The sequence below is a fragment of the Ursus arctos genome, unplaced genomic scaffold (genome assembly GCF_023065955.2).
Source record: "Ursus arctos isolate Adak ecotype North America unplaced genomic scaffold, UrsArc2.0 scaffold_6, whole genome shotgun sequence".
Lineage (NCBI taxonomy): Eukaryota > Metazoa > Chordata > Mammalia > Carnivora > Ursidae > Ursus > Ursus arctos.
The window spans coordinates 19,009,028-19,031,617 of NW_026623078.1; the positions used below are offsets into that span (position 1 = coordinate 19,009,028).

Consider the following 22,590-nt stretch of genomic DNA (forward strand, 5'->3'; position numbering starts at 1 on the left):
TCTCCCTCTGTAAAAATCTTCTCTCATTTCCCAGAACAAAATTCTGTCCTCTAAAATGACATATTACCTCTCCTGTGGACTTCATCTGACCAAAGCTACCCATGACTTAGCACAAAGAGACCGTAATCTACTTTAAGGCAGGGCCTCTCTCAGGCTCATTGAATTCCTAACCACCCCTGGTAACAGGTTGGGGGTGGAGAACAGGAAAAGGATGAAAGGAAGGAGGAAATAATTTTAATGTTTATTTAATGTCTACTATGAGCTTGACATCATGCTAGACACTTCGTGTCATCTCCTGAGATGACGAAGGCTTAGAGTGTTTAGTAATTTATCCATCAATTTATCAACTGATAAGTAGTAAAGTCAGGATTTGAACCTAGTTCTTTCTTTCTCTAACACTGGTACTGAGCTGATTAAGTATTTACTGGAAAATTAGTTCCATCATGGCATTTACAAATGGCTGAGAGAAAACATTTTGCAGTAGTTCTTAATGATTTCTGGGTCACAGCCCCATGCAAGAATCTCTCCCATAAAATTACACAGATGCAAACACATACAGCATTTTGCATACTATTTCTGGAGGGCCCCAGAGCCCTCAGAGAGCATTCAAGAACTAGTTAAGGAGCCATGGAAACTAAAGTGAGAATGTGGATTAGAGTATTGCAAACCACCCCTCTCCCATTCCATCCACCCCACTGCTTCCCTCTTTCCACAGTCTGAGAGCAATCAAAACCAGAGAAAATGGGGGCGCCTGGGTGGCTTAGCTGTTAAGAGTCTGCCTTCGGCTCAGGTCATGATCCCAGGGTCCTTGGATTGAGCCCCGCATTGGGCTCCCTGCTCTGCTGGGAGCCTGCTTCTCCCTCTCATTCTCCCCTTGCTTGTGTTCCCTCTCTTGCTGTCTCTCTCTGTTAAATAAAATACATAAAACCTTAAAAAAAAAAAAACAGAAAATGTAAACAAAGGAAGAATCTGATCGGGAATGTAAATGCAAAATTCCAATATAATACTGTATTTTAAAATGTCGTGGAGAACTTCAATGAGGAGACCTTCGAGAATGTAGTCTAACAATCTTTAAACGTCACAGTTTTGACCTTCAGACCAAATAGGATGTAAGACTGAGAGATGAGGTCATCAGAATTCATCCCCAAGGGAGTGAAATAGCTGAAAATCAAACTGAATGGAAAAATCTCAGGAAGTATTCTACCACTTAGGGGAAAAGAGGTTTATTTCTGTCATTTTGCCTGAGGAATTTTTCTTGAAAAATGTTTTTGGATTTTGGGGGCTAAATCAAATGTTTCTTTCTTTTTTTTCTTTTTTAAAGATTTTTTATTTATTTATTTGACAGAGATAGAGACAGCCAGCGAGAGAGGGAACACAGCAGGGGGAGTGGGAGAGGAAGAAGCAGGCTCATAGCAGAAGAGCCTGATGTGGGGCTCGATCCCAGAACGCCGGGATCACGCCCTGAGCCGAAGGCAGACGCTTAACTGCTGTGCCACCCAGGCGCCCCTAAATCAAATGTTTCAAATGAAGTTTGTATGGTTTTTATTTATGCCCTATATTGTTTCAAAGAGGATTTAAGACAGCATATAGACATAGAGAAAATATAACAAAATATTATGAATTAAATGTAGAAAGAAAATAAAGATAGAGACATAAAATAAAGCCAGAAATGGAGCTGATTTTAAAACATGAACTCTTGGGGTGCCTGGGTGGCTCAGTGGGTTAAGCATCCACCTTCTGGTCATGATCCCAGGGTTCTGTGATGGAGCCCCATGTCAGGCTCCCTGCTCAGTGGGGAGTCTGCTTCTCCCTCTGCCCCTCCCCTGCTTGTGCTCTCTCTCTCTCAAGTAAGTAAATAAAATCTTAAAAAATAAAATAAAATATGAACTCAAGGTAATTTTAAATAATTATTCAGTACTAAGAGTTATGTATTAAGTATATATTTTTCATATCTTATAAAATATCTCCACATACAATATTGTATTGGATCCTAAATTGACTTTGTGAGGCAGTTATTATCTACATTTTCCAGATAGGGAAAATGAGACTCAAAGGACTTGAGTGTCGAGTCTTTCTTCTTTTCGTTGGATTACACTGGTGGGGGACGGAGGGATGGTGGAGGGGGGAATCAGAAGGGGAGATGAACCATGAGAGGCCATGGACTCTGGAAAAGAAACTGAGGGTTTTAGAGGGGATGGGGGTGGGGGGATGGGTTAGCCCAGTGATGGGTATTAAGGGTATTGCATGGAGCACTGGGTGTTATATGCAAACACAGAATCATGGAACACTACATCAAAAACTAATTATGTACGTATGGTGACTAACATAACATCAAAAAAAAAAAAAAAAAGATTACACTGCCAGGCAGCAAGCAATCACTACAACTCCCATGCATCACAGGAACGAAGAGGTGCTACCAAGTTCTGTGCAAGAACAATATATATTTGACTCCTGGGGCCCTGGCATTGTCACGAGAGGATTACTGATACAGGTAGCTTCAGATCTGGAGTTGGAGATACATAAAATTAGACTTTGGAATAGCCCTTTAAGATAAAACTTCACTCCTTCACTTTACAGATGAGTATGCTGAAGCTCTGAGAGGCCAAATGATCTGTCACAATCATCCGATCCGTTCATGGTAGTGCCACAACCAGAAGCCAAGCCTCCTAAGTTTTTTTGTTTTGTTTTACTCTATAGTTCTACACCCATTTCTATGATTTTTTTTTTTTTACATGCCAAATTCTGATCTTTCTCTTCGGTTTCCCCTGCGTCCTCCTGGTAAAGTACTATATGCATACTGACATGGCTACAAGACCATGCACGACCCAGCACTAGTGACTTCGCCAGCGACTCTCCCCCTCTAACAGTATGATTCTAAAGGATGCTCAGTTTTTGTGTGTCATCCTGCCAGAGCTCCGCTGCCGAGGCTGTGAGTAAAGGCCATACCTCTGAGAGTAGAAGACAACTGAGAGGACATTCTGGATGTCTATCACTCATAAAAGACCTGAGGGAAGGCACTCGGATGGGAGGGACCAAATGGCCTCTGGAACCTGGAGGCCTTGGCCAGGGACCTCCCCTCCCCCCAAATAAAGATGAAGGAACCAGTTTACGCAATTCCAGGTAACTTCTCATGTCAAATTCTTGTGTGCTATCCCTGAAACCTTAGTAAAATCCCCTCCAAATACTCCAGAAACAATCAATGAGTTCATACTTGGCAAGGCCATTCAAACTAACCAACAGTAGCCAGCTCAGCACGAAAGTGTCAGTAGATACATAATGAGAGATCCCAAAAGGGAGAGGATATTAGGCCAGAGGAACCAGGGTCACTAAATCCTAGTGACTTTTCCCCAGCAAAGATTGTCCTTCCATTGCCAACTTTAGAGGATATGGGTTAGTAAATGAGCTTCCTCATGCAACTTTAAATTCCGTCAACGGAGCCATGAACTTTGCAGACTCTGCGCCTTTGCCCGAACTTCATTTCCCATTCCCAAACTTTTGTCCTTTCGACAAATTTTACTCATCATTCTTATTCCTGATTCAAACATCATCTTCTCTAGGTAACCTATCCTACCACTTAAATGAACTCTACTACCTCCTCTTCCAAAACTGTGCTCCTTTAGAAAGGCCTTCAGTTGCAATGCCTAGCAAGCAGAAACATAGTATGTACTTAATAAATGTTAGTTGAATGAACAAAAAAGTTACTTTGTTTTTTCCCTTAAACGTATATTTTCAATAGGTAATTCATGAACACTGCAAAAAAAGCTCAAAACGCGCATGGAAAATTCAGGGAAAAGTAGATCTTTCCTCCATTCCCATCCACCCTCTCCTTGGTGCCAGTTGTGTTTCCTTTCAGCTTGACTACACATAAATGGGTACTTTTCAGTGCACCCTTGTCATTTTTTTTAACGATAAATATACATGTTTTCTATATAACAATAAAATATAATTTACCAATATATGAACATATTAAGCATATAATCGTTATATATCTTATATATAAGTGATACATATAATATAAACATATGTATGCACCAATTTCTGTGCCTTCTTTTTCTTTGTCAGGCTTTAAGAGCCGTGTAATATTCCACGGTAGGGCATACCACAATCTCCTTCATATTCTCTGATTTACGGTTTGCAATTTACAAATAATTCCATTTTCCCTGTCAAGCCCCGGCCCCCAAACACAGAAATATCATCGCCCTCCAACCCACCCCCGAGCTGCTCCCGCACTCTCAAACACCTTTTCATAAGCCCAGGGCGGGGCCCGCCCGCACCGAACGCGACCTCCGCCTTCCCACACGTGCCCCGCGCCCCCACTGCAAGGCGGAAAGACGCGGCGCCCATGCGCGTCGCGGCGACGGAACCGAACCCTCCACTTCCCTCCCCTCCCCCAGCGTCTCCCGGCCGCCGGCGTCGCCCGCTCAAACGTGCCGGAACGACCGGCGCCGGGCCTAGCCCGGCTCTGGGTGGACGTGGGGCGGCCGGGGCGCGGCCGGCTCGGCGCTGGGCGGGGCTCCGGCAGGGCGGGGCGGGGCTCTGGCTGGGCGGGGCTCCGGCCGGCGTGCGGGGCTCCTCCCCTTTCCTCCGGCGGCGCCGGCGGCCGCAGCACTTCCGGGTCGACGCGGAGGCGGGGCGGAGGCGCCGCGGCGGCTGTTATTGTTCGACTGGGCTCGGCCGGGAGCTGTCTCCATCGGCTCTGCGGGTGTCAGTTTGTCCGGCTTCCTCTCGGCCCCTCACTCCCGGCGGCTGACGGCGACGGCTGCGGCGGGCGGGGCCTGGCGTTTCGAGGCCGAGCGGCGCCGGGGTGAGGGGCGCGGAGGAGGAGCAGTAGCAGGAGGAGGAGCCGTGTGCCCTGGCACCGAGCGGCCGCGGCCATGGCGTACGCCTATCTCTTCAAGTACATCATCATCGGCGACACAGGTGAGGGCCCGGGGTGCAGCCAGGCGGGCGTCGGCAGCCTCCTGGCCTGGGCTGAGGGGCAAACGGCGTCTGGCAGCGGCACAGGCGCCAACGCCGCCCGGCGCCTCCCTCCCGGCCGCGCCGCTCCATTTCCGCAGTGCTGGAGCTGGTGACGTGGGCACTGCGAGCGGCCGCGGCCTGGCCAGGCCCTGTCCGCGGCCCCCGCCCCGGGCAGCCCTGCAGTTGGGGGCCGCGGCAACCGTTTGCGACTTAAGATCTAGGAACTGTGTGACAGGAGGGGCGGCCCAGCCGAGGGCCGTCAGGGCCTGACTTAGATGATTGCACTCCCTCGCCAGGGCCCCTCACCTTGGGCCTCTTCGCCGCCCTCGAGAAAGAAAAAGGCAGGCAAAGGAGAGCAGAAGGTGATGGGAGGAGGGTCTTGGGTTTCCTGATCAGTCCCACGTTTTCCATCCTATATGCATCTGTCAGGGGCTGGGCAGAGTGCTCCTGGTGTGGGACAGCCAGCTGAGAAGGAGAGAAGGGAACCTTTTAAAAAAATTGTTTTTTAACACCCTCAAATCCCAAGTCAGAATAAGTCATGTCCCATCGGTTGGCTGCTGGGGAGTACCTTTCGAGGTCATTAAAGCATGAAAGTTCTGTCGATTTTGCCACGTGTAAACTGGAGTTATTTGGTAGTAATGCAAGGCCGTTCAGTACTCTGGGTGTGTGCTTGCGTGTGTGTGCCTGTGTGTGTGTTGGGGGCACTGTGATTTCTTGGATATGTCAGATTCAGGGTCGCAACTGCCGATTTTCAGGTGACCTGATGTACATTTGAAGCAGAAAGAAATTCAGCTGTTCTCACTTGAAATAACATCTGAGTATATTTCACAGATAAGTAAACAAACTCCTTGTAAAATATTTTTTAATACCTGTAATTTTGACATTATTTTGAATCTAATAATATAACTAAGGCTTGTTCAGGTGTTACAACTATTTATATACCAGAGTCTGATTTCACTGAGGACTCTTGCACAACTTTGGGCCTTTTGCACAACTTTGGAAATGTAAGCAGCCGCTTGTGGTTGCACTAGTGATGTAGCAAATTCAATAAATAACACAAGAACACATGTTGATTACAGCCTAAAAGGAAAACTTGCTGCTATATATTCCTATTTATTTATTTATTTATTTGAGAGTGAGAGAGATCACAGAGGGGGAGAGAGAAGCAGCTCCCTGCTGAGTAGGGAGCCCCATGCAGGGCTTGATCCCAGGGCCATGAGATCGTGACCTGAGCCCAAAGCAGACGCTTAACTGACTGAGCCACCCAAGTACCCCAGGAAAACTTCCTGCTATAAACATGGCTTTTTAGCAAGATTTTTTTGATGTGTGTCTGTACAGAGGCTGGATGGTTTTCTATGTAATGTCTTGGGTAGAGGAATGTTTTGCAAATGTTTAGTAGGAAATTTATGTACTTTTTTTTTTTTAAAGCTGTGGCATGTTTTGAAGGAGAAGGAATTGGGTTCAAAGCCTATTAGAAAATTTTTATTTAGGCTGTAAACCCGAGTTGGAGAGGGAATTTTGTTAATTATGAAATGAATGTGTTTGAGAAGTAGAAGAGTGAATATAGACATTTAGCAGTGGTGAAGATGCAAATTAGCCTTTGCAGGTTGCCTTCTTTCAGCTTACTAATTGAGCATCTACTGCGGGTAGAGTATTGTTCTGGGAGCAGTGGAGCTACAAACCCGTAGCAAGCTGGTGCTCTGTGCTCTTGGAATTTGCGCTCATTCAAAAACAACCCCCAGGCAGTTTACAGGAAAGACTACTCCTTTCTTGCCATTGCTCTTCAGGCACGGAATACTTGACAGCAGTACTTTCTCCCCATTCCAGCCAGTCTAGTAATACTTTCTCTCCACTCTAGCCAGTCTAGTTTACTGTCAGATTAATCTTTGTGAAACCTGGCTGTTAGGAGACTCTTCCTCTGCTCACATTCTTTAGTTTGACCTTCCAGGAACTCCATTATTTTAGCCTCTGTTTTCTTTGCTAGCCTTCTTTCCCACTATTGCCTGCCTTGTGCCCGTGAGGCCAGGTGGCTGATTGCTGTGCTTTTTCCTGGTTCCTACTGCTCCCTCTGCCTGGAGTACCTTCTCCGTGGAAATTCTTTCAGTCCTTCAAAGTCTAACCCAGGTCTTCCATAATGCTTTCAGAGTCAACATATATTAAGCTCTTTTGATGTGTCAGGCTTTTTTTTCTGGTATCCTGGCTGGCAGTGACTACTACTCCTTTATCTGGATGTATCACACTTTGTATTTTTCTGATATTAATGCCAGACTGTTTTATAGATACTTGCGTAGACATCTGTATTTGATTATGTACCTCTGGAGGGCAGAAAAGATGTTTAGTATAGCTTTGCTTTTCAGGAAGAGCCTAGGAGAAGGCCCTGTACATTTAGTTAAATTAATGAAAGAATAGCCAAACAGGCCACTATGTTCATGTTAATATACATTAATGACTTGACTGTAGGATTTTTTTAGCCCGATTCTGTCACTTTTTTAACTGACTTTGGCCAAAATCCTTTACCGTGTTTCCTTAATTCAAAATATGTGCACAGTTGTAAGGGACACTTAATGTGGTCCTCCCCACAGAAAGAGGATATTAAATCAGTAGTGTGATATCCATCCTGATGTCTTCAAAAGTCATAGTATGAAAAATATGTATCTTAGAATGAAGGAAATTGCTACTTTTCCTGTTTCTCACTTTCCCTAGTTTGTAATAAACTCTCATTTTTAACTTTTCCTTTTCTCTTAGTGAGATAAAATGAGGACAAATATGAAAGTACCATGCACATTTTTTCAGAGTTCCCACTTCATAAAAGACACATTTTAAAACTTTTTCCATGATCATGATGATACTTTTGAAATATTTGTTCTCTTAACTCTGGAGCCAAGTGCTGTTAAAATGTAGCTTTAAAATTTTTCATTGGTAGTGTCTTGTTCCTGAAAAATCATTTAGGTAAATGTGTCATTTAAATCTAGATATAAAGTGGAAATTGTTTTTTAGCAAGCCTGGCCTAATAGCATAACCAGATAATTATCAAATATGGAAAGAGAAAAATTGTAATAAACTTGTAATTGTTGCTCCTAAAATTCCGGCAACTGCCTACCATTTTAACCTGATCACTAACCGTCCCTGCCTTTCCATGCCACTCAACTAGGCACACAAAAGCTCCAACCCAGTTGTATTCTATCTGAAATGACCCTCTTGCCTTGCCCCCCCCCACCCAAAAAGATGAAAAGAAAGGTTAGGTCAAAACTTTTTCACCTGACCAAGTCTTGTGCATCCATTCTTTTAAGATTGTTGACAAACCCCACTACTCCCTATTGGGTCATACTCATCCCCTCCACTCTTCCTTCATTCTTTGTCCCCCCTTCTCCCCACTCCCACATGCTTTTTTCTTCTTTTTCTTAAAATCTTTTGAGGACAAGTGCTGTATAAGAAAATAAATAAAATTTTTAATAGATAAGTAGCTGGGCCCTTGGAGGACATGCTACAAAGCTTTATTTGGAAGGTGATACTTGAGCTGAAATTAGGATGCGTAGGGGATTTGCCAGGTGGGCATGGGGGAAATGGCTGGTAGGTAGTTGGAAGTATATGTTTACTGCTTGATCAGTCAATCTCACATATACTACTTACTGGTGATTTTATAAAATTAAAAATAGAGGTATAGTGTAAGCCATTTTATTGAAGACTGTGAACGAGAGGGAAAGTGAGAAGTGAAGAGTTCAGTGCAAGATCAGGTTGGCAGGGGGACGCCTGGGTGGCACAGCGGTTAAGCGCCTGCCTTCGGCTCAGGGCGTGATCCCGGCATTATGGGATCGAGCCCCACATCAGGCTCCTCCACTATGAGCCTGCTTCTTCCTCTCCCACTCCCCCTGCTTGTGTTCCCTCTCTCGCTGGCTGTCTCTATCTCTGTCAAATAAATAAATAAAATCTTAAAAAAAAAAAAAAACGGCAGGAATGTGAGGGGGTGTTGAGTGTGTGTGTATGTGTGTGAAGATAGGGGAGACTTAAAGTTGAAAGGTCAAAAAAATGCAACATAGAGGCAAAATCCTAGAGGACTTGGCGTCAGCTTCTGTAGAGCTTAGAGCTGTGACAGAAGGAAGACCTGTCCTGTGGGAGACTTAAACTTGAGTCTCTTTAGGTTCTTATCACTTAACGGTGTTTTTTTCTTTTTTTAAAATAAAGATTCAGTGGCCCAAACCCCAGAGATTTTGGTTCACTAGGTCTGAGGTGAGGCTCCTTGTTGCAAAACCTGAGACCGAGAAACACCAGCCGTTTTATTTAATTATATGAACAAATTTGTTAGACTGTGTTCAGAAAACAAACGGGAAAAACTAAGAAATTTGAAGGTAGAAAAATTCCACTTATTTTATGATGAAATATAGCATGCATATAAAAAGCATATATATGTATATATTATGTATGTATAGTTTAATAGTTTTAAAGAGCAGTAATGAATTACTACACACCCATGCTAAAGAAACACAGATCCTCATCACCTACATCTTTCTTTCCCAGGCTTCCACCATCTTGAATTCTGTATTAATCCTTCCCTTACTTTTCTTCATAGTTGTGGAACTTTTGCATCTCCATATTGTTTCATTTTGTCTGTTATTAGTTAATTTTATTCAGTGAGAGAGCTAAAACATGTCTGAAACATACCTTTTAACATTATGTAGAATTTAGACAGTATATATTTTTTTAAGATTTTTATTTATTTTAGAGAGAGAGCACAAATGGGAGGGGCAGAGAGAGAGAGAAAGAGAATCTAATGCAGACTCCATGCTGAGCATGGAGCCTGACATGGGGCTCAGTCGCAGGACCCTGAGATCATGACCTGAGCCAAAAATCAAGAGTCAGACGCTTAACCAACTGCGTCACCCAGGCTCCCCTTGACAGTATATTCTGGTCTATTTAAATGGTTGCTTTATGCATGTTATTTGTAGTCTTTTAAGATTTTTGACTAGCCCTTCCCTTTTCTCTTTCTCTCCCCTAACCAGTTTGTTTGCTGCTTGCTCCCCATAACATTTACATTGCTGCTGACGCTTCTGTTGAATCATAGACGCCATGCTCCTGTTGTTCTCGTCATTTTTCCCTTCATCTCTACTAGTGAACCTGCCTCCTCCTCATCTCAAATAATGCCCCTCTCTTCTTCCTCAGTGCTCTTGTCCCTTTTGTTCTCATTCTGTTCCTGCTTCTGCTCCACCATGAAATGAATTTTCTATCTGCCCCTCTGATCCCTCTCCCCACTTTTATCTTGACAGCTCACCGCCTCTTGCAGTAGCCAGTAATTTTGCCCTGTTTTTGAACAGATCCTAATTTTGCCTGCTCAGCTGTTTTTCCCTCTCACTCTGGCCCAGCTGTGCATGCTCCATTTTGTTATTCTTTGCTCATCCTGATCTGTGAGTCTGTGTCCTTTGCTACAAAGGATGCAGGCACATACTGACTTCCCTTGTCCCATTTTCTAACTTTGCTTTCTATGTGAAACTTTCCCATTTGGTTCATCAGCCTCATTTATTTGCAAGTTTTAGAATACATTCTAGCTGCTGTTCTTCACTTGAAAATAAAAGACTCCTGGCAAAAAGATGCTAGATTCCCTCTGCTATCATTCACATGTAGTCACCTCCCTTTTAATTCCTACAGAATTTCTCAATGCAAACAACTTGGGTCTTATCCTTGGAAATAATGTTTAAGAAAACCTGCAGTGAGTCCTGGACATCTGTATTTTTTTAAAGCACTGTTTTTTATTTATTTATTTATTTATTTATTTATTTTTAAAGATTTTATTTATTTATTTATTTATTTGAGAGCGAGAGAGAACACAAGTGAGGGAGAGGGAGAAGCAGGGTCCCCACTGAGCAGGGAGCCTGACTCGGGACTCGATGCCAGGACCCTGAGATCATGACCTGAGCTGAAGGCAGACGCTTAACCAACTGAGCCACCAGGTGCCTGTAAAAGCACTGTTTTTTAGTGGTAGTATTATGACATTCCTCTGCAGGTCTGTCGTGGGCCTTAGTGTATATTTTTCTGGAGTTTATCTTTTTTTTCCTGTTGTTGGATTTTCTGCTTTCTGGATTTTTAAGTTAATCCCTAAAGTATATCCAGCTACGTTTATATGGAATTCTTCATCACATTAGTTTTTGGTACTGTTTATGTAGTAGATTCTTATGAGCCATTCTTCACACTTCTTACAGTTTGTACACATTATCAAAAGCTTTTCATTTTTTACTGCTTCAAAAGATATACGAGGTTAGCATTTTATAGATGAAGAAACTGAGTGTCGTTTGGGGCAAGTTGTTTATGTATTTCTTGCCTTGTAAGTTTTTACTCTTCACAGCTATGGTGTAGCCCTTTAAGTTTCTCCCAGTTTGCTCTTCAGAATGTTCCTATTTTCAGGTGTAGCTGATAGGTAGTGTGTTTCTGGTCAAACCTGAGGGAGACAGGAAGAAAATGACTGTTGATGGATGCGCGCTGCAGTGAAGCTTTCAGAGCAAGACGGTGCCTGGCGCAGAGTTGGCACTTCAGAAAATCATGAATGTGTGCTAGGTAGCCTCTACTGGGTAGGCTACGTGCATCCATGGCCAATTTGTTTCTTTTTGTTTCAAAAAAGATTTAAGGACATTTATATAAAAATTTGTGTTGGTTTTATTAATTCAAATGGGAAAAAGAAGGTACATTAGTTTTGTGTTGCTACCATAACAAACCACCATACACTAAAGCAGCTCAGAGGACACAAATCTATTATCTTAACAGTACTAAAGTTCTGTATAAGTCCATGTACACATCAGCGTATGTGGGAAGTCTGACATGTTTCTCAGCAGGCTAACATCAAGGTTTCAGCAGAGCTGGGTTCCCTTTTTGAGGGATTCAGGTTGCTCTTTCAGGTTGTTGGTAGAATGTACTTTCTTGCAGCTGTGGGGCTAAGATCTCCATTTTATTGCTGTCTGTCATCTGAAGGCTTCCCTTGGCCTGTGGTCGGTCCCCTTCCTCCATCTTCAAGCACAGCAACAGCTGGCCAAGTCCCTTCCAGTGTTGCATCTTTCTGACTCTTCCTGGGTCATCCCATCTCTCTGACCGAAGTTGAGAAAAGTTCTCTGTATGTAAGGACTTGTGTGATTAGATTGGATTTATCTGGATAACCCAGGATAATCTCATCTCAAAGTCTATAATTTAATCACATCTGCAAAGTGCCTTTTGCCATGTAGAGTAACATACTCACAGGTTCCAGGGATTAGGGTGTACATTTCTTTGTGTGTAGAGAGTGGCATTATTCTGCCTACCACTGAGGACAAAGGAGAAACAGTAAGTAGAAACAGCAAATTAGTCAGAAGCAACATTAATACTTGACTTTTTGTGTACACCTTTTTGAAGTGGGCACCGTATTAAGCTATGCAAAGAGAGAACCCTGCTCGTTTACTTTAATTATAGTATGCATTATTTTTTTAAAAGCATGTATGCGTATACTTAATTATTCCTGATCATGGGTCTTGAAAGGCATTTTTCCTCTGATTGCTCTTTAAAAGACTACAGTGTAGTGAGTGAAGAATGTAAATATACAACCAGTATATTTATATATTTATAGGGCCTTTTCTACTGGTACAGCTCATTGAATCTGAGCAGTAATATCTACGATGAAGGCTCCATTTTACAGAGAAGGAAAGGGAGGCTGCTGTCACATCACAGAGCTGGTAACTGACTAAGCTGGAATATGGAATATAGAATTTGAACCCAGGTCTTTCTTACTGTCCATACTCTCCCACATCGTACATTTTTCTTGATTCCCACAAATTCTGTTCAGACCTCTTGTTGGCTCACCAACTGCTGCATAGTTTGTTGAGTTGTTGTGGGAGTACATAGTCCCTCAGTCCCCTTTACTAAAACAGACACCACATCCATTCATACAAAATGGGGATAAAGGATAAAACAACAATGAAGTCCTATATTTTATATAGGACTTGTATATATACAAGAATAAAGTCCTTTCTCTGCTCCTTACCAGCAATATGAGCTTGGGCAACATCTTTAATCTGCTTTGGTGTCCTCATCTATGAGATGGAATGAATAAATGAGATAAGATATGTAATAGTGACTTGAATGAGAAATGGTTACTGTTTCATTTTAATTTTATATCCTGCTTCTTTGAATGTTACCGTAATTTCCCTCAGGTGCATTGAAAAAGTAACACAAACCAGTGTTGTATAGGTTTGAGTAATGCTGTTCACAGCAAAAATAATTTCTTTTGTCCTCTGTGTATCCTAAGATGTTGATCTTTTTCCCCCCACACCCCTGCTTAGCTAGCTAGTTGTGGCCAGCTGATACTTTGAGGAGTCTACTCTCCTTGACTCTAATTGTTTCTTTTCTAACATTATTGGTATTTTCTTGCACTTACTGTATTTTTACTATATTTGTTTGCATGTAGCAGAAAGTTTTTATGAAAAGTTCCTTACTTTATCAACATTGATTTAACAAGATCCAAAATTGTTTATCAAGATTCATTCTATTCCAGGTATATATGTATTTAGCACCTTTGCCTAATTTAGTCTACATGACCATACAAGTCCACTAATGATTTAGAAAGACTATAGGGTTTTGTTCTAGAAGGACCTGTTTGATTATAAAGATCGAAAACCTACTCCAACTAGCTCAAGAAAAGAAGTTTTGATAGTAATTTAAAGAGTGCCCATAGGAAACTAAGAAAAATGGTAAACAAATGTTAGGAAACTAGCCACTCTGAAATGTTTTCCTCTCATGGCCTCTTTTTTGACCCTTGAGATAATTATGGATGTGTTTTTCGTTTTTTTGTTTGTTTTTGTTTTCATAGATTTTATTTATTTGAGAGAGAGAGAGAGAGCAGGGTGGGCTGGAAGGGGCAGAGGGTGAGGGAGAAGCAGACTCCCTGCTGAGTGGCTAGCCCGACCACGTGGGGCTCATCCCATGGTCCTGGGATCATGACCAGAGCTGAAGGCAGATGCTTAACTGAGCCACCCTGGTACCCCATGTGTTTTTCGTTTTGGGGGTTTTGGGTTTTTTTAAGATTTTATTTTAAGTAATCTTTATACCCAGTGTGGGGCTCAAACTCTCAACCCTGAGATCAAAAGTCACATGCTCTACCGACTGAGCCAGCCAGGCACCATGTGTGTTTTTTATTTTGAACATGTATTTTTTTCTTTTTAATGATGTTTTTATTACTGATTTCTGACTTTATTTCACGTAGGTAAGAGCATATAGACTGTGTTTATTGATTCTTCAGCTTTGGAAGCTAATTTTGTAGCCAGCTACTTGGTCAGTGTGTGTACATATTCTGTGCATGCTTGAAAAGTATATTGTGTACATGGTTGGTTCAGGGTTCCATACATGTTCATGAGATCAGACTTGGTATCTATATATTCTTGATAGTCTCTTGAGTAAGATGTTAGCATCTATTATGACAACAGTTTTGTTTTGTTTTTGATTTTGTCAGAGTGGTTTTTTTTTCCTCCCAGTAAATTTGAGGGCTAATTTGTAAGGTGTATGTGGGGCTCAGTTCTTTATAGCTCACTGAAGAGTTATTCTTTGTCATTAAGTTACCCTCCACTTTTTACATACTGTGGGGTTTTTTGTTTGTTTTTTGTATATTGTTCATTTGTAGTGTAGTTTTGGGTACTCAAGTGTTTGATATTAATTTTGAATCTTATTTTTTGGTTCATATTTGCCTAGTATGTGCTTTTTCATCATTTCTCCTTTTTTCTTTGGAAAAGAAGGAAGGGTTTATTTTGTTGTGCTTTGTTTAGTTAGGAAACAAATATTACAGATATAGTTGAAGCCCCTTATATACTCTTCACTGCCCTTTGTCCCTAGAGGTAACCACTTTCCTGAATTTGGTGTTTATTATTTTTGTGGAAGTTTCCAAATGATTACTGCATATGCATGTGTGTATTTGTAAATAGTGCACAATTGTTTATGTATTTTTTTCAACTTTATATTAATGGAATTTTATTGTATTTGCTCTCAAACTTTTTTGTTTAACATTATTTTGGGAGATTTATCGGTATTCTATTTTATCGGTATTGCTGGATTGGTTTAATTTTAATTATATCCTGTTGTTTGTACCAGTTTTCCCATTCTTTTCATCTAAGGAAATTTTAGGCTGGGTTGTCTGTCACGGTATAAAAGACAGTATAGGGGCACCTGGGTGGCTCAGTCAAACATCTGCCTTCAGCTCAGGTCATGATCCCAGGATCCTGGGATCTACCCCACGTCAGCTCCCTGCTAAGTGGGGAGCCTGCTTCTCCCTCTGCTGTTCGCCCTGCTTGTGCTCTATCAAATAAATAAAATCTTAAAAAAAGAGGCAGTATGCTACATGGATTATTTTTGTGTGTGCCTCCTTGAACCATGTATGCTAGAGTTCTGGAGATATACCTTGAAGTGGAATTGTGGGTGTGAGGTGTGCATATCTTCTGCTCTGTGAATCTAAATCATTCTTTAGTTATCAGTTAACTCTCATTCTTGTTCTTTCAGCTCTACTGTCGTCTTTTTTTTTTTCCTAAGGCCTGTGTTTTTTATAAAGCCCATTGCTATTTTATTCAAAGATTCAGTCTGAGAGGCTTTTACTAGGAGAATTTAATCATTGGTGAATTTATTTATTTAAGTGGAGCCCATCGCAGGGCTTGAACTCAGGATCCTGAGATCAAGACCTGAGCTGAGATCAGGAGTTGGACACTTAACCTCCTGAGCCACCGAGGTGCCGCAATCATTGATTAATTTGAGTTAATTTATAATATCAGGTCCCACCCTTGTTCAGTCACATGGGCAGGGATCAAGGCATGGTTCTCAAGCATGCGCATTTGCCATGGGCTTTTGAATAAGGCAGGCACGATGTCCTGTTATGTCCTACTATGTCCCACATAGAAAGCAATATGATGGTCAGATTTCCCAAGCATGTATAATGTCGCCTATTCCTTATAGAACAATGTAGAAAGAGTCTAATGGAAAGAGGATACCTGTCACTAATTCTTATTTGTGCAAAAGAACAATTAACTAAAATTCCTGAGTTTCCTGTTTGTGAAATGAATATGGTACCTGCTAAGTGCACCCTCTATAGGCTTGTTCACCGATGCTGTGATTTTCGTTTTTTGGTTTTTTTCAAACTTTATGGCTGTCTTTGAAATTCAGGTGTCATTAATTTGTTTCCCTTCATTTATTTACAGTTGATATGTCAGTGTAAATGGTGTATTCACTCTTGTTCCGTTGACCCCAGGATTATTAATGTTGATGAATGACTCCTTATCATTTGTCCACCTTAGCAATAATTACTGTTCATCTAGGAGGCAGATACAGTTGACCCTTGAATAACATGGAGATTAGGGACACCAGCCCCCACACAGTCAAATCCACATATGACTTTGGCTCCTCAAAAATTTAACCACTAATTGTGTACTGTTGATCAGAAGCTTTACCAATAACAAACAGCCAATTAACAAATATTTTGTATGTTATATGTATTATATACTGTATTCTTAAGATAAAGTAAGCTAAAGATAAAATGTTATGAAGAAAACCATAAGAAAGAGAAAATATATTTACAGTACTCTATTGAAAAAAATCCACACATAAGTGGGCTCGTGCACTTCAAACCCATGTTGTTCAAAGGTCGACTGTAATATGTTATTCTAAGTCCTCTCTGGTTATTTTAGCTTAGACAGCACTCTTGAAAATTTTCCAAGAGTGTAGTATTTGTAATTACAATATCTTGATTAGTTCACGGGCTCCTCTGCTTGTTACCTTGGTGAAGTTCAGACCTCTTCAACTTCAGTTTTCTCATCTAGAAAAAGACAGCAGGAATGCCTGGCTTGTATCTACCCCACAGGATTTTTATATTTGAAGTAAAAAATGTGTGCAGGTGCCTTGTAAGCTGCACAGTGCTTTTATTAATAGTAATATCTTAGAGATAATTTTTCTAACCTGTTGAGCATCCTAAAATTAAGTTAGTGGGGGAGGTCTTGTCTATAGAAAAAGCTATTCATTGTGCTGACTTCAAACTAATTACTTGAGTTGAAGGAAATAAGATCACGTTAATACGCAAAATGGCGATTCTTTGATCCTGAAATTTTCTTTGGACTCCGTAAAAGAAAGTCATTTCCTATCTCAGATATCCTCACAGCCACTTGAGATTGAGAATAATATCAAGTAGGAGGTGCTCTTTTTCACTAGTCTTCAGGAAAGAGATGTTAAGGTCAATAGTTGTTTCCTTAATTTCTTCTGCACCCACTCTTGGTAACTTAAGATACCTCTTGGATGAGTTCTCTCGATTTTGAACCCCTTTGGAAAGAATCACTTTTTTTTAGGTCTACAGAAGTCTTCAGTATAATGAATCTGTTGATCAAAGGTTATCTTTTTATCAGCTTGGACAAAGTATTGTTAGTTCAGTTTAGTCTTAACCATTTCAAAGGTCAAAATAAAAGTACACGTTTCCAAAATCACTTATGCTCAAAGCTTTACTTAATTTGATATAAAAATTAATAAATAGAAAAATGAGTTATTAATTATAAATTAAAGCAATAATTGTATACTCCTGTCTTTAAAGTAAAAATATGTGTTACACTTAATTCAATATAACCTTTGGTATAAGGTGAAGAAATTCTGGTTTCACAGCTAGGTGGATTTTTAAGTGGTTGAATAACTGTATCCATAAAGGGCTGCCCCTGTAGGCAAGCTGGAGGGAGCATGCTACTGCATTCAGTCCTGGTTTTTTTACATTTCATATTAGTAACAACTTGGATAAAATCCAGTTTGGTTGAAAGAGCTAATGTGTAGATTATACTAGATAGAATCCAAAATGACCTTGACAGGCAGAGTGATTGGCTAAATTTAGCAAAATGGAAATTAATGAAATTAAAGCCTTGTATTTACTTTAAAAAAACAACAATCCAGGGGCACCTAAATGTCTCAATCAGTTGAGCATGCGACTCTTGATTTTGACTCAGGTCATGATCTCAGGGTCATGGGATCAAGGCCTGTATTAGGCTCAGCGTGAAGTCTGCTTGGGATGCATGCTCTCTCTCTCTGAAATAAATAAATATATAAAAATATTTTTTAAAAAAAGTAAAAACAACCATACAAATACAAGATGGAAGTCTGCTGGTAAATAGCACATGTCTAAACACTTGAAGTTTTATATGACTTGGTTCAGTATGAGTCAGATGAGTAATAAAGCCAACAAAGGAATAAATGTGATGCAGGTTAATAAAAGTATAATGTACAGACAAGGCAGGTAATACTTCTACTCTACAATTCAGTTACGGAAGCTTGTTTCAGAGGAGTATCTACACATTGGAGTCTATGCTCAGGAGACCAATCAGGGTTGTATGAAGGCTGTATCAACTATGACATTGTAGGAACAACTAACGGAAACATTTTTTTTTTGGATGTATATTTTATTTGAGAGAGAGCGGGGGTTTGTGAGGAGGAGAAAGCACACTTGAGCAGGAGGGAGGGGCAGAGGGAGAGGGAGAAGCAGACTCCCCACTGAGCAGGGTGCCCCATGCGAGACTCTTTCCCAGGACCGTGGGATCATGACCTGAGCCAAAGACAGACAGTTTAACTGAGCCAGCCAGGCACGGGAAACATTTTTGTTTTTAATTTTCCCTCCCCGTACTCTGAAATAATGAAAACATTTAACCTAAAAAGAAGAGATTTAAAGGAGTATATAATAATGACTTAATACTTAGGTATTCAAATAAAAGAGACTTAAACCTACCCTTTGTGGCTTTTCATGGGCAGAACCAGGACCATGAGTAAAAGAGTTAGATTTGGATTCCCTATGAAATGGAAAGGGGGAGGGGGTGCCTGACTGGCTCAGCTGGAAGAGCATGCAACTCTTGATCTCAAGGTTGTGAGTTCAGGCCCCACACTGGGTATAGAGATGACTTAAAAACAAAGAAAAAAATTTAACAAGCTCTTTCCATCTTTTTTTTTTTTTAAGTGGTAAGTTGGTTTGTCACTGGAGTTGTTCAGATAGAGGTTTGATTGACACATATTAGGGCTTGGAGGATGAAATTTATGCAAAGATTACAGCATTGGATTCGTTTTTGGTTTTGTTTTTTGGGTTTTTTTAGAGAGAGTGTGGGTGCACACACGAGTGGTAGGGGATGGGGAGGAGCAGAGGGAGAGAGAAAATCCCAAGCAGGCTCCGTTCCCACTGTGGAGCATGATGTGGGGCTCAGTGCCATAACCCTAAGATCACAACCTGAGCTGAAATCAAGAGTCAGACACTCAGCCAGCTGAGCCACCTAGACACCCCTCATTTTGTTTCTATTTTTTTTATTTATTTCTTTAAAGATTTATTTGAGAAAGAGAGAGCACGAGTGGGAGGGGCAGAAGGAGAGGAAGAGAGAATCCCAAGCAAACTCCACGCTGAACACAGAGCCCCACTTGGGGCTTGATCCCATGACCCTGAGATCACAACCTGAGCCAAAACCCAAGAGTCAGACACTTAACCAACTGTGCCACCAAGGCCCCCCCACCTCATTTTTGTTTTTAAAGAAATTTAAGGTACTGTGTGGGTAGTCCTTGTGCTATAGTTAGAAAAATGAACAGGACTATCTCATCTTAACTGGGAAGACCAATTTGCCACAGTAATTACAAGATAATGTAATAGCACTGGGCACAAAGTACTGAAGGAGCATGGAGAGGATTAATTCTAACTGCAATGAATGGCTCATAACATACTCAGATTTTCAGCAAACATTTATTGAGCACCAGCTGTGTGCAGAGTGCTGTGCTTTGGCTTTCATCTATGTTCTCACAGGAACCCTAGGTACCTATGGACTCCATTTTACAAATTATGTATCAGGTATGATACCATCAGACATGGTCTCATTTGTTTGAATAATTCCCCCACCTAACAATCCTGTGGAATCAGTTTGTACTTTTGCTCCTACTTTTATATTTGTTATGTGGAGAACAGAGAATTGAGCTGAGCACCTCGCAGTCAGGTTATACAGAGTATGGCAGGATAGGGTTTTTGTCAGGATTTTGTGGGGACTTAAGACTAAAGGAAGTCTGGGGACCATACTGTGAAGAGCATTGTGTGGCATGGTTCAGCGAGTTGCTTTGTTCATCCTCTGGGTACTGCACAGAAGCCTGATTCCTCATCTCTAAATGGTATAAATTTCTACCCTTCACTCAGATTTATGGCAGGAATTAGTGATCCCTTTCCACCTTTTAATCTCTTTTTTTCTTTTTTGGCCTTTCTTTCCCCCATTCTGTCTGGCTTCAGGTTTCCTTTCTTGGAGAATTTACCTTAGAAATGGAAAAACCATGTTGGATTTGAGCATGAATATGTGAATTTTCAGCTTAGCTGTCAGTAAATCTTGTTAAAAAGTACTACTGATTAGTATTCTTTAGCAGCTTTTAGGAGTTAAAAAAAAGGAAATCAAAATCTTTTCATAGCACATTATTTTACTCACAGGCTCTCATAATTTTCTCCGCAGACCAACATTTAATGTAACTATTTTTGATCACACAAGAAGTTTTGCTAATTATTTAAAAGCCACATCAATATGGAGGTTGTTAGTTGAGGCCCATAAAAGTATTGTTTATATAGTGTTTGATGCTAAAATAGATCCTTTGAAAAACTTATATTTATTTTTTAATGGTGTAAGTGATAAATGCTCATGATGAAAAATGAAAATACTCTACCACCTTGTGTAAGTATGGTAAACAATGGTTCTGGGTATCCTTCCAGAAATTTTCCACCCATCCGTAAGCTTGTGTGTATGGGTGTGTCCCAATTTTACCAATAGGATTATACACTTAGTACCGTTCTACACTTTTATTTTTTTTTTCTCTTGAGGAGGGTACATCTTAGGTGTCTTAACATATCACATATATAAATTTATCTCATGCTTTCTAAACACCTGCATAACTCAACCATAATTATTCAGTTCCTGATTCTATTATTCCTGGTCTGTGGTAGCAAACAGCAGAAACCTTCTGTGGTTAATTTAAGCAGAAGATTTTATTAGAAAGATTGAATGTTCATAGATTGATAGGAAATCAATATAATCCAGCTTGAAAATGGCAGAACCAAGGAAGGCAAGGCATAGTCAAGGCTGTACTGACAGCCTGCTGAAGAAGATGCTAGGAACGTGTCAGTGGTGTCTCATCTCTACTGTAGCCACCATGGATTCTCTCTTTATGGTCCCTGTTATTGGAGCATTCCTTCAAGATTCCAGGTTCTGGACAAGAGCATCTGATTGGCTGAGTTTAGGTCACATGTTTATATGCTAGCTGCCAGGGAGTTCAAAGAAAAGTACTCTGATGCTAGGTTGCCAGAAATAACAAATGTTCACCTATGACCTGTCGATGAATATTGTTACACACAGTGTGTAACACAATTCTTGTGGGTTTGTGTAAGAAGTAAAATCTGTGGCCAGCTAGGATTTATATTTGTATTTTGATAGATACTGCCAAATCACCTTTCATTAAAAATAATGGACTTAGAAAGAATATCTAATTTTGAGCAGGGTATATATTTTGTGTACTTAATTCAACAGGCTAATCTCAACATAGTCTGTGTTGACTGATGCCTAGTCTATGTTTAGGAATTTAGCAGTTTGATTTAGTTAACTATTATGTGCTTCTTTGGGTTCTTGCCAGTTTCATCTAGCAACTGCATGAAATAGTTCTTTTTGCTTACAGTCTCTAACTTTGATATTATTTATATCATAGCATACTACTTAGAGATCATGTACAGTAAATTTATTGTGTAATAATTATAGTGTACATTTACATCACAAAACACTTCTTCCATAACATCATGGAAAAGTATCCTCTGCAAGGTACTTCATTGAAATGTGATTTTGAGATGCTGCAGTTCTTACTTGGAATCTCTGCTTATGAAAGGATTAAGAAAATGGTCAGATACAAGTGTAATATACCTGATGTATTAACTGAAACCTTGTTGGGATAGAGTTAGTGTCAAGGAAATCGTATTTATTTTTTTTAAAACTTCTTCCTTTATTACATTTCTGCCCTGTCAGTTGTTTAGTTGCAGAGTATTCCCTTCTTTCTCTTATTCTTATTATTTTTAGTTAGAAAAGGTATTGGTTGCAGTGTATCTGAAAAGAATAAATTGAGGAGGTCGGATGGTAGAGTGGAAAAATATGATTTAAGGGGCGCCTGGGTGGCTCAGTCAGTTGGGCACCAGACTCTATTTCGGCTCAGGTTGTGATCTGAGGGTTGTGAGATCAAGCCCCACATTGGGTTCTGTGCTTAGCTCAGAGTCTTTCCCTCAGCGCTTCCCCCCACTCACAATCTCTGTCTCTCTCTTACTGTCTCTGTCTGTCTCTCTCTAAAATAAATAATAATAATAAAAGAAAACCCGGTTTGGAGTTTCAACTCTGTCTCTTACTTGAGGCTTATCATTTAAGCCTCAGTTTCTTCGTCTTTAAAAGGAGATTATCATTTCTGCTTTACTAACCTCATAGGCTCACTAGTATGGTCAAATAAGATTGTGTGTGGGGGCGCCTGGGTGGCACAGCGGTTAAGCGTCTGCCTTCGGCTCAGGGCGTGATCCCGGCATTGTGGGATCGAGCCCCACATCAGGCTCTTCTGCTATGAGCCTGCTTCTTCCCCTCCCACTCCCCCTGCTTG

The 22,590-nt window shown here is 40.8% G+C and overlaps 1 protein-coding gene across 1 annotated transcript in view; it reads left to right on the plus strand.

Moving 5' to 3' along the window:
• Nucleotides 1-4,586: 4,586 nt before the first annotated feature.
• RAB2A (RAB2A, member RAS oncogene family) overlaps nt 4,587-22,590 on the plus strand; it is an 88,499-nt gene continuing 70,495 nt past the window's right edge. The window contains exon 1 of the mRNA XM_026516433.4: nt 4,587-4,920. Coding sequence (XP_026372218.1) covers nt 4,875-4,920 — 46 coding nt within the window. The 5' untranslated portion in view covers nt 4,587-4,874. The remainder of the gene's footprint in view (nt 4,921-22,590) is intronic.